We start from the raw sequence: 13,632 nt of genomic DNA, 5'->3' as shown, positions 1-13,632 counted from the left end.
ATACTTCCTCCATCCGACCATTCATTACAGATACCACCATCGATGATGACAATGTTAGGTCGAGGGTTTTCAAACCACCATATGTAAACGCCCTGTTCTAAAAAAAAGTATTCGTTCGTGGATTTCAGAAAAACCCAAAGCTAGGGGGTTTTGGTCATTTTTTGGGATTGGAGTTTATTTTGAGAAGGTTTTGGGGCTGAGAAATGTTGATAGAAGCGTAGGTCTTCTCGCCACATTTTCGTGGATAAAAACTTCGTAAAAAGTGGACCTAGAATGAAGGAGTTAGGGCACTTTGAAGATAATGACATAAATGGTCCCTTAATGGGAAAAGCTGGCAAGTAGAGTCATGCATGCAAATGAGACGCGTGGGTACGCCTAGCGTAAGATGGGTTACGCCCAGCGTAATGAGTCGCTTAGTCGCGGGTGCGCGGGGGGCGTACGCCTAGTGTACAGGATGTACGCCCAGCGTACGTCTAGTGTCCAGAAATCCTAGTTTTAGGGTTTGCCACTATATAAGGAACCTTATGCCCCAAGCTTCAGCCTCCATTTCTGTGACATCCCCAAAATCACGGCCAGAAAAGGCCGATTTCATTTATGCTTTTTAAAATAATTTCAGAGTAAATCCTTTTGATTTAAAAGAGTTGGAGAATTTGTTCCCAAAATAAAATATGATAAAATAATATTTATGAAAGCATTTCATCAAGAGATGCATTTTCATTATCTAATCAAAAATCGGGATGTCATGTTCCGATACAGACCATAAAGCATAAACGATAACATTACAAGTCATTCAACAAATATATACATATACAGACTTGTAAACAAAACAACTTGATAATTCAACCATCTTATGCCCTCGTGCCACTACCTGTAATACGAATAAACTGAGTGGGTCAGGCTTGGGAGCCTGGTGAGCATATAGGGTTTTCAACCTACAATAAATAATTATATTTAATTTCACCAACCAACATTAACCCGATTACCCATTCCCGCTATCCTCACTTTATGTCCCTAAAACAACATCTATCTCAAGGGACCTAATCTAGGATTTTCATCGGGACGGACATTACTGCTAAGGGGTTTCCTCAACAATAGATGTCCTAAAGGCAACCATGAGGGGGATAGAGTACACCGGTGAACACATCGTTCACAACACCTACAGGTTATGAACCTGCTAGCATTCCACAGAACTATCTAGAAAGAGTCTGTGGTTGTTATCCATACTCCACTGAATAACTAGATCAACAACAACAACATCGAGGCCTCTCATCTGTTTATCACACATCAACTATCTACCCATGTTCTACCCAACATATTAGTAGATAAAAATATATATTTTTATACATAGTTTAAAACCTATATAGCATTCTCATTCAATACATATTCCACATAACAGATGAGGCACACCCACATAACACGTATTTCATAGAGAATAAATCGGATATATGAGATAGAAGAAAGTGAATATACATTCACACACATAACAACAAAATTATACACATAACACGTATTTCATATAAAATACTTCATAATTATGTGTTAGAAGAAAGTAACTACACACTCACTTGATCAGAAGATGATCGGACAACACTACGACTTGCAGAAGTAGTATCCTTCGGTAGATCTGGAAGATCTTCACAAAAAAACGGGCTCCTCGCGGGCAGAGCTTCAGCTCGGGAATTGCACTGCTCGGGATCTTTAGGCTTCGGGACTTGCTTCGGGTCTCGGGATGATAACGGGGCATCGGGGGTACTTCTTTGCACGTAAATCGATGCAATACAGGTGAGGGATGAGAGAATGAGCAACCAAACTCGGCTGGCCCTTCAAATCTATTTGTAGGGCAAAACTAGCCCTTGCCACGTCGTGGGATTGGTCGTCACTGCATGCATCATCGCAAGTTGCATCTGGAGGACTCCCGGAGGTGTCAGAAGACTGGCCACGTCATGACACTGCTTACCACGTCGTGGTATCTGACAATTTTGGGGTTTCGCGCCCTGAACTTCAGAAATTCATAACTTTCGCATACGAACTCCGTTTTTGACGTTCTTTATATCGAAGCGAAGGTGAGATTATGCTATACAACTCTTGTTTAGACTCCATTGGCTAATTTTGATTTGATTTTTAATATATTATAAGTATATGACTTATATATTATTTTTAGTAGGCCGGGACAGGAAAACTCTGTTCGAAATTCATAACTCCTTCATCTGAACTCCGTTTTCGCCTGTCTTTTTATCGTTGGACTACTATCAATGAGATCGTCAATTCTAATTTAGAAATTTTTGGATAAATATCACTCGATCTCTATTTCGAGTATTCGAGCTGCATACCGCTAAGTCGAAACTTCGAAAAATCATAACTTCCTCATACGAAGTCAGATTTGGGCGTTATTTTCATGCACGCTCTCGGTTTAAGGAACTCTACAACATTAGTTTAGATCATTAAGGCTAAATATCACACTAACGTAAATTTCACTTTTTACGTCATTCAGCGTTGTCGGTTCTGTCGCGAAACTTCGACAGGTCATAACTTCTTCGTTATAACTCGGATTTTGGCATTCTTTATATATTCGGAAACCTCGTTTCAACTACTACAACATTATCCATAGATATCGGCTTTGTCTAACATTTCATTTTGACGCTTATTTTTATTCTTAATTAAATTAAGACACACCATTAAGCACATAACACATAATACTCAAATAATACACTTCTATTATTTCAAAATGGGTTACAAAGGTTAACCTGGACTACTATATCAATATTAATGACGAGCACGGAAACACAAGCGTTACAATTCTCTCTACCTTAGAATGATTCCGTCCCCGGAATCACACATCAACAAACAAATGCGGGTAGCGACTCATCATGTCACTCTCCGTCTCCCAGGTGAGATTTGGCCCATTCGTGTGTTTCCATTGGACAAGCACTAACTCGACCATGTTGCGTTGCAACTTCTTAGTCTTTCGGTCAACGATTGCCTCTGGTTCTTCAATCAACCTTTTGTTCTCATCAATTCTCAACTCCGAAAGTGGAATCATGTTGGGAACTTCTCTCGTGAACTTCCTCAAATAACACACATGAAAAGTGTTATGAATTCCATTCAGTTCTTCTGGTAGTTCGAGCTTGTAAGCTTGGTTCCCAATCCTCTGAAGAACTTTAAACGGTCCAATAAACCTTGGGCTTAATTTTCCCCTTTTACCAAATCTTATAAGTCCCTTCCACGGCGAGACTTTAAGCAAAACCGAATCTCCAACTTCAAAAGTCATCAGTCTTCGCTTGTTGTCAGCATAGCTCTTTTGATGATCCTGAGCTGCTAACATTCTTTCCCTAATTATTTTCAACTTTTCAGCAGTTTGATGGACTATCTCCGGTCCCATAAACTACTTTTCCCCAGCCTCAAGCCAACAAGACGGCGTACGACACTTCTGTCCATACAAAGCATGATAAGGTGCCATCTTTATGCTCGAGTAGAAACTATTATTGTAGGAAAATTCTACCAAAGGTAAATGTTCATCCCAGTTACCTTGGAATTCCAGGGCACATGCTCTCAGCATATCTTCAAGTGTTTGTATCATCCATTCGCTCTGACCATCAGTCTGTGGATGGTAAGCTGTACTCAAACACAACTTAGTACCCAATTCCTCTTGTAGACTTTTCCAAAATCGCGAGGTGAAACGGCTGTCACGATCTGACAAAATTGTTAACTGAACATCGTGAAGCCTCACAATTTCCTTCACGTAAGAATTTGCAAGCTTATCCATAGACCATTTCTCCTTGGCTGCTATGAAATGCGCACTCTTAGTGAATCGATCAACGACCACCCAAATCATGTCATGACCATTCTTTGTTCTGGGCAGTTTAGTGACAAAATCCATAGCAATGTCTTCCCACTTACCCATAGGCACATGCAATGGTTCTAAACTCCCGTATGGTTTCTGATGTTGTGTCTTGACTCCAACACAAGTCACACACTCGGCCACATACTTTGCAACATCAAGCTTCATCGTCGGCCACCAGTAATAGGGTTTTAGGTCCCTATACATTTTAGTGCTACCAGGATGAATCGAGTACATCGTCTTGTGAGCTTATTTCATCAGAAGATCTCTGACTCCTCCTGTCTTAGGTATCCAAATCCGATCTTGGAACACCTTCAGTCCATGACTGTTTATACCGAACACCAACGTTTTGCCCAAACGTTCCTCCTTTCAGTCATTCTTCTCAGAAGCTTCCTCTTGAGCTTTCTTTATACTCTCCACAATTGTCGAGACAACTTCTATTCTCAATGCTCTTGGCCTTTTCCTTTCAAGATTGACTTTCCGACTGAGAGCATCAGCAACAACATTTGCTTTACCGGGGTGGTAAAGTGTCTCACAGTCCCAGTCCTTAAGTAACTCTAGCCAGCGCCGTTGCCTCATATTCAATTCTTTCTGATTAAAGAGATATTGGAGACTCTTATGATCAGTGAAAAGTTTGCACTTCGTGCCATAGAGGTAATGCCTCCATATCTTCAGAGCGAAAACTACCGCTGCCAACTCCAAATCATGAGCCGGGTAGTTCTTTTCATGCTCTTTCAATTGTCGAGACACATATGCAATCACCTTATCTCTTTGGGTCAAAAGACAACCCAATCCAACCCCAGACGCATCGCTATAAAAAGCAAAGTATTCAACTCCATCGGGTAGAGAAAGTATCGATGCCTCGCATAGTTTCTTCTTTAGCTTCTCGAATGCTTCTTTATGCTTATCATTCCAAGCATAAGTAGCTCCTTTGTGGGTCAAAGTTGTTAATGGACTAGAGATCGAAGAAAAGCCTTGGATAAACCTTCGGTAATATCCGGTTAATCCCAAAAAGCTTCGGATCTCCCTGGGACTTTTTGGTTGTTCCCACTTCATCACAGCTTCAATCTTTGCTGGATCAACCATTATCCCTTCTTAGTTGACCACGTGACCCAAGAATTGGACTTCTCGAATCCAAAAATCAGATTTGGAGAACTTAGCATACAACTTCTCCTTCTTCAACACTTCCAACACTTCTCGCAAGTGTCTGCCATGCTCCTCTTGGCTTTTTGAATAAATCAGAATGTCATCTATGAGCACTATCACAGATTTATCTAGGAACGGATTACAAACCCTATTCATTAAATCCATGAACGCTGGTGGAGCATTGGTTAGTCCAAACGACATAACCAAAAACTCGTAGTGCCCATATCGTGTTCTGAATGCAGTCTTCTCTATATCCTGCTCTCTTACTTTTAGCTGATGATATCCTGACCTAAGATCGATCTTCGAGAAATAGCTCGAACCTTGAAGTTGATCGAACAGGTCATAAATCCTCAACAATGGATATATATTCTTTATTGTTGGTTTATTCAGCTCTCTGTAATCAATGCACATCCTCATGCTCCTGTCTTTCTTCTTTACGAATAACACCGAAGCTCCCCAGGGTGATGAATTAGGTCTAATGAAACCTTTGTCCAATAACTCCCGAAGTTGCATCATCAGCTCCTTCATCTCCGTCGGTGCTAATTGGTAAGGTGCTTTTGCTATTGGCCTCGTCCCTGGTAACAAGTCTATTCTAAACTCTACTTATCTATCAGGCGGTAATCCGAGAAGATCTTCGGGAAATACTTCCGGATAATCACATACGACAGGAATGCTCCGCATCGCCTTTTTCTCCTTCTTAGCATCTATCACAAATGCTAGATACGACGTACATCCTTTAGCCAAACACTTTCTAGCTTTTGTCAATGAAATGATTCCAGAATTTACTCTGCGTTTATCTCCATACACCATAAATGACTCTTTCCCAGGCGGGTTTACCTTTACAATCTTCTTCTTGCACAATATCTCGGCGTCATTGGCACTTAGCCAATCCATTCCCAACACGATGTCGAAACCATTAAGTTCTATAGGCAATAATTCCTCGTGGAACTTATTCCCATTTAAGTCAATTAAGATGTTTTTCATACGATGGCTAACAGGTACAAACTTGCCACTAGCAACTTCGACTAATAAAGCATTATCTAGTATATCGACAAGAAAAGCTAGTTTTCTACCAAATTCATGCGAAATAATGGAGTAGTTGGCTCCAAAATCAAATAAAATTTGGGCAGACAATTTGTTTTCGAGAAAGTTACCTGAAGCGACATCAGCTTCATCTTTAGCAGCTTCCAGTGTCATCTGGATTGCTCTCGCCTTCGGCTTTGGTGGGATGTTGGGTCTTGTTGCCTCCTTCTTTTTTGGGCAGTCCCTCGACATGTGTCCCTCCTCACCACAACCATAACAAACTTTTTTAGCGAGGGTGTATTCATTGGCATAGTGCCCTGGCTTTCCACATTTGAAGCATGTGGCCACTACCTCACATTTTCCATGATGCTTCTTCTTACATTTTTCGCACCATTTCACTTGCCCTCCTCCTCTTCTCGAACTAGACTTCGAGAACTTGTTTTTCTTGTTGGACCCTGAAGTTCCATCGAACTTCCTCTTTTCACCAATCTCTATCCTCTTCAGACCCTTTTCCTTCTGCTGGGCCTCCACATTCTTAGATGCTCGAACAACTTTTTTCAGAGTAGTTGCCATCTTGACTGTCAGGCCAAAGTCGACAGGCAGTCCATTAGCGAACCTCTCAATCATGGAGAGTTCCGTTGGCACTAGGTATGGAAATAACTTCATTTTCTCAGTGAATGCAGTAGCATAGTCATCTATGCTCATCCTCCCCTTCTTCAAGTTTTGGAACTCATTGTTCAGATCAATCAGATCTATCTCTGAACAATATTGCATCCTTATTTGTTCCAAGAACTCCTCCCATGACATTTTCAGGGCTTCTCCTCGTGGCATAGTATCTGCCAGCAACTTCCACCAACTCAAGACTCTAGTCTTCAGTTGTTTAACTACAAAGACAGTCTTCTGTTAGTTGCTATAGTCGCAACTTTCAAATACCATCTCTATTTCGAAGATCCAATCCATAATCTCAATAGGCTTCGGGCTTCCAGATAGACTTGGCGGCTTGGCGCCCAAGAAATTCTTGTACATTCGCCCATCCTTGTTGTTTCTCCTTTCTGGATCGTTCCTTCGTTCTCCTTGAGTCCCAACATGACTCACCATGCGACTATTGTTCCCTTCCTCCGATTGCTCGGGAATCAATTCGGGTTCCTCAATAGGTATGATAGGTTCGTCCCTATTATCATGCAACATCTGTCGCATTTTATCCCTTTGTTCGGCTAACATAGCCCGAATCATGGCTTGCACCCCAGCCATTGTTATTGGTTCTGGTGCTGCTACTACAACAGGTTCTTGCTCAATCACGGGTGGTTGATTCCTATTTTCATCCGCGTTTCCAACGCCACTCCTGGTTCTTACCACTTTTGATCTACACATCGAATAAGGTGAAATTAGATCCTCATCCATGATAGATAATTAAATCATCCTTATCACTCCGAAACATTTACATGTTAGTTCTAATACCGTAGACGTATGCTTAGAATCCTACACACATAAGGTTTCCAGATCCGATTGGCAATAGACCATAGATCCGAACAAATAAGATCATATATGGCAACATATAACATTTAGCACATAAAAGCATTCTAGGCAGCTTCCTAAAATATACTAGTGCTCGTGTCTATAATATATCAGACACACATCTCACAATCTCCCCTTAGCATTCTAAGTTTAAGTCTAGAAATCCTACAAATTCCTAGTTCGCTTAAACTAATGATCTGATACCAACTGTGACATCCCCAAAATCACGGCCAGAAAAGAGCGATTTCATTTATGCTTTTTCAAAATAATTTCAGAGTAAATCCTTTAGATTTAAAAGAGTTGCGGAATTCGTTCTCAAAACAAAATATGATAAAATAATATTTATCAAGCATTTCATCAAGAGATGCATTTTCATTATATAATCAAAACTCGGGATGTCATGTTCCGATACAGACCATAAAGCATAAACGATAACATTACAAGTCATTCAACAAATATATACATATACAGACTTGTAAACAAAACAACTTGATGATTCAACCATCTTATGCCCTCGCGCCACTACCTGTAATACGAATAAACTGAGTGGGTCAGGCTTGGGAGCTTGGTGAGCATATAGGGTTTTCAACCCATAATAAATAATTATATTTAATTTCACCAACCAACAATAACCCGATTACCCATTCCCGTTATCCTCACTTTATGTCCCTAAAACAACATCTATCTCAAGGGACCTAATCTAGGATTTTCATCGGGACGGACATTACTGCTAAGGGGTTTCCTCAACAATAGATGTCCTAAAGGCAACCATGAGGGGGATAGAGTACACCGGTGAACACATCGTTCACAACACCTACAGGTTATGAACCTGCTAGCGTTCCACAGAACTGTCTAGAAAGAGTCTGTGGTCGTTATCCATACTCCGCTGAATAACTAGATCAACAACAACAACATCGAGGCCTCTCATCTGTTTATCACACATCAACTATCTACCCATGTTCTACCCAACATATTAGTAGATAAAAATATATATTTTTATACATAGTTTAAAACCTGTATAGCATTCTCATTCAATACATATTCCACATAACAGATGAGGCACACCCACATAACACATATTTCATAGAGAATAAATCGGATATATGAGATAGAAGAAAGTGAATATACATTCACACACATAACAACAAAATTATACACATAACACGTATTTCGTATAAAATACTTCATAATTATGTGTTAGAAGAAAGTAACTACACACTCACTTGATCAGAAGATGATCGGACAGCACTACGACTTGCAGAAGTAGTATCCTTCGGTAGATCTGGAAGATCTTCACAAAAAACTGGGCTCCTCGCGGGCAGAGCTTCGGCTCGGGAATTGCACTTCTCGGGATCTTCGGGATTCGGGACTTGTTTCGGGTCTCGGGATGATAACAGGGCTTCGGGGGTACTTCTTTGCATGTAAATCGAGTCAATACAAGTGAGAGATGAGAGAATGAGCAACCAAACTCGGCTGGCCCTTCAAATCTATTTATAGGGCAAAACTGGCCCTTGCCACATCTTGGCACCTTTTTCCACGTCGTGGGATTGGTCGTCACTGCATGCATCATCGCAAGTTGCATCTGGGGGACTCCCGGAGGTGTCAGAAGACTGGCCACGTCATGACACTGCTTGCCACGTCGTGGTATCTGACAATTTTGGGGTTTCGCGCCCTGAACTTCAGAAATTCATAACTTTCGCATACGAACTCCGTTTTCGACGTTCTTTATATCGACGCGAATGTGAAATTATGCTCTACAACTCTCGTTTAGACTCCATTGGCTAATTTTGACTTGATTTTTAATATATTATAAGTATATCACTTATATATTATTTTTAGTAGGCTGGACAGGAAAACTCTGTTCGAAATTCATAACTCCTTCATCTGAACTCCGTTTTCGTCTGTCTTTTTATCGTTGGACTACTATCAATGATATATTCAATTCTCATTTAGAAATTTTTGGCTAAATATCACTCGATCTCTATTTCGAGTATTCGGGCTACATACCGCTAAGTCGAAAATTCGAAAAATCATAACTTCCTCATACGAAGTCAGATTTGGGCGTTCTTTTTATGTACACTCTCGGTTTAAGGAACTCTACAACATTCGTTTAGATCATTAAGGATAAATATCATGCTAACGTAAATTTCACTTTTTACGTCATTCAGCGTTGCCGGTTCTGTCGCGAAACTTCGACAGGTCATAACTTCTTCGTTATAACTCGGATTTTGGCATTCTTTATATATTCGGAAACCTCGTTTCAACTACTACAACATTATCCATAGATATCGGCTTTGTCTAACATTTCATTTTGACGCTTATTTTTATTCTTAATTAAATTAAGACACACAATTAAACACATAATACTCAAATAATACATTTCTATTATTTCAAAACATGTTACAAAGGTTAACCTGGACTACTATATCAATATTAATGACGAGCCCGGAAACACAGGCGTTACAATTTCACCCCTGGACAACTCCCACAGAAATCCAATAAAAAGAACTAATGCAATAAAAAAAATTAAAAGAAATTAATTAATTAAAATTAATAATCAAATAAAGTAACATTTACTAACAGATAAATATTATATGCTAAAAATAATATTTGTTTAATATATAATAATCCAATAAAAAAGAATTAATCAAATAAAGAAAGAAATTAAAAAAAAAATCAATTAAAAAAATTAATAATAAATAATGTAATATTTATTAATATATGAATATAATATATTAAAAATAATATTTATTAATATATAATAATCCAATCAAAAGAATTAACGAAATAAAAAAAATATAAAAATTAATCAAATAAATTTAATAATCCAAAAAAGTAACACTTACTAATAGATAAATATAACTTACTAATAGATAAATATTATATGTTAAAAATAATATTTATTAATATATAATAAACCAATAAAAAAGAATTAATGCAATAAAAAAGAAATTCAAAAAAAAAATAATTAAAAAGTTAATAATAAAAAAGTAATATTTATTAATATATAAATAAAATATATTAAAAATAATATTTATTAATATATAATAATCCAATAAAAAATAATACAACAATAATTAAATTAAAAAGAAAAAAGTAATTAAAATAATTAATATATAATAATTCAATAAAATGTAAAAGAAAAATTGCATAATTGGTCATTGTAGTTTGTTAAAAAAATAAACCTGCAGAAATGGTCCCATGGGTAAATCCATCATTTGTCAAAAGTTAACAGCCATGCCGTTAAACTTAACGAAGTTGGGACTAAAACCGCAACAAAGCCATTAAATAGGGACATTTTTTGTTAATAAACTTTTTTTTGTACCTTACCCACAGAAATAAACAAACCATAAGGACCATTTTTGCAATTTTGTCCTTAAATTAAGAGTCTAAAGACAATTATACCCCTATTTTGATACTAGTGAGTGAATTTTAGTTTGTTTTGGCAGCTACTTCATACTTCATAACTCACATTTTACAAAAATAATATATTCACACTTTATATCCCCATCCTTTTTTATTTTATACTCATGTTTTATTGTTTAAGCTTTTAATTTTTTTTGGTGTTGCTTCTTTCTTCGTTAGCGATTATACCCAAATTAATATATTGACACTTTAGATCCTCCATCTTTTTTTTTTATTCTATGATCATCTTTTATTGTGTACACCGTCATTTTTCCTTTCACTTTTATTACAACGAACCAGGAAAAGAATTTGGAAAATTTCGAGATGCCTCTTAAAACTTTTTTAGTGGTTTAATTTTTTTAGAAAATTTCGTTTTATGTTGCGGTGATACCCCGGGAAAAAAATTTGGGCTACCTTAAAATTTCGTTTTATTTTTTATGCTACCCATTAATTTTGATCATGGCTCCGCCACTGTACATTACATATGTGTACGTACTTTGAGACATGTGTTAGTTTGAATTTTTTTATCGGACAACATTTTATTGTGATTTAAAATTACTTTAGTTCGAACTAAAGTAATTTTAAATCACAATAAAATGTTGTGCGATAAAAAGTTCAAACCAACACATGTGAAATATTCAAAGTACTCATATGTAATGTATAGTGACGGAGTTAGGATCAAAATAAATTGGTAGCATGAAACATAAAACGAAATTTTCGGGTAACCCAAATTTTTTTTCCGGAGAATCACCGAAACCTAAAATGAAAATTTCCAAAAAAAATTAAACCACTGAAAATGTTTTAAGGGGCATCTCGAAATTTTCCAATTTTTTTTCCGGGTTCGATGCAAGAAAATGAAAAGGGAAAATGATGGTGTAAACAATAAAAGATGATAACTGAATAAAAAAAAGATGGATCGCATATGAAGAAAAAGGCAGCAACAAAAAAAATAAAAATAAAATAAAAGCTTAGACAATAAAAGATGAGTATAGAATAAAAAAAGATAGGGGACATAAAGTGTCAATATACTAATTTTGTATTATAGGCTTATGAGTTATTAACAAAGAAGAGACGCGAAACAAATTAAAATCCACCAGATATCAAAACAAGGGTATAACTGTTTTTGACTCTTAATTTAAGTGGATTAATCAAATTCTTCCGTGGAAGAATCAGCACCCAAAGCAAATAGGCGTAATGTGTTATATAGACCGGTACCAGAAATTGAATTAAAATGTATAATTAACTTTTTGTAATTGTTTCATCGAGTTTTTATTATCATTTTTAATACACAACTTCAAAATGTTTTTAATACACAACTTAAAAATGTGGGGTTAACTTAAAACAACCCATTACCATATTTCTGGAGTGTTTGGTAATTTATTCAATAGCGTTATTTAATTGATGTTTGTAACACAGAGTTTATGAATTATATACATATAGAGGTGTTGCAGTGAAGGATCCAAGGGAACCCCATGGGCTGAGATTGCTGATAGACGATTATCCTTTCGCGGTGGATGGACTTGAGATTTGGTCAGCGATCGAAGTTTGGGTTGATGAGTACTGTAGTATATATTACCCCTCAGACGAGATTGTTAAAAATGATCCTGAGCTCCAGTCATGGTGGATAGAATTGAAAACGAAGGGCCATGGTGACAAAAAAGACGAGCCATGGTGGTCTCAGATGCAGACACGGGCGGAGCTTGTCGATGCATGCACCATCATCATATGGGTGGCGTCAGCTCTCCATGCAGCAGTCAACTTCGGTCAATATTCTTATGCAGGGTACGCGCCAAACCGCCCATGCATTAGTCATCGTTTCATGCCAAGCGCAGACGAGGTAGAATCAGATCCTGAAAGAACATTCATGAGAACCTTCACGAGTCGTTTCCCAACGTTGATTGGACTTTCTCTAATGGAGATTTTGTCAATGCATTCGACGGAAGAGATTTATCTTGGACAAAACGAGTCTCCGTATTGGACATCGGATAACAACGCATTACAAGCTTTTGAAAGGTTTGGGAAGAAACTGGCGGAGATTGAAGAGCAAATAATGGAAAGAAACATGGATAAGCGCTTGAAAAACAGAAGCGGACCAGTCAAGGTTCCGTACACCTTGCTGTGTCCAAACACCTCAGATTACAGTCGTACGGGTGGACTTTTGGGTAAGGGAATTCCAAATAGCATATCCATATGAAAAATTTGAAGCTGGTTCTTCATACTTTACTTGGTACGTTGCTAACACAAGCTAGCGTTAGCTACAAACACATTAAAACAATAAAGCAAAAATGTTATGCTACTAAAACTCAGTTTTTTAGTTGAAGAATACTACGTATTATTTATGCGAGAAGACCAAAGTTCGTTCCTATTGTAGCAACGAAAAAGTATTTTGTCTATATTGCCTACTACAAAAAAGTCATTGTCAATGACATGTTTTCTACGGAAAATCTGGTCGCTAACATCTTTTGGGTAGTGTTTATTTTTTTATTTTTTTATTTTTTTTTAAGTCAGAACACAAGTAGACATTAGTTTTTACAATCTGTTTATATTTTAAATGACCGTAGACTTACAAAAGTTTGCATGTCTTTTTCTTAGGTAAATATAAGCTAGAGTTTTCTAATCTATTCATATTTTTTACCCTAAAAAAATCTTTTTTCCCATCTTAGTCATCAAAGCAATAATTATATTTGTGTTCAATTAGTTACATT

General features: G+C 37.3%; 1 protein-coding gene across 1 annotated transcript in view; it reads left to right on the top strand.

Moving 5' to 3' along the window:
• LOC145061390 (putative linoleate 9S-lipoxygenase 5) overlaps positions 1 to 13,385 on the top strand; it is a 24,301-nt gene extending 10,916 nt beyond the window's left edge. The window contains exon 8 of the mRNA XM_079008843.1: positions 12,368 to 13,385. Coding sequence (XP_078864969.1) covers positions 12,368 to 13,121 — 754 coding nt within the window. The 3' untranslated portion in view covers positions 13,122 to 13,385. The remainder of the gene's footprint in view (positions 1 to 12,367) is intronic.
• Positions 13,386 to 13,632: the final 247 nt, after the last annotated feature.

This window comes from Lactuca serriola, chromosome 7, assembly GCF_051521515.1.
Source record: "Lactuca serriola cultivar US96UC23 chromosome 7, Lser_US96UC23_V15, whole genome shotgun sequence".
Lineage (NCBI taxonomy): Eukaryota > Viridiplantae > Streptophyta > Magnoliopsida > Asterales > Asteraceae > Lactuca > Lactuca serriola.
The sequence above is the reverse complement of the archived record's forward strand: the minus strand, read 5'-3'. Positions and strand labels throughout refer to the sequence as shown.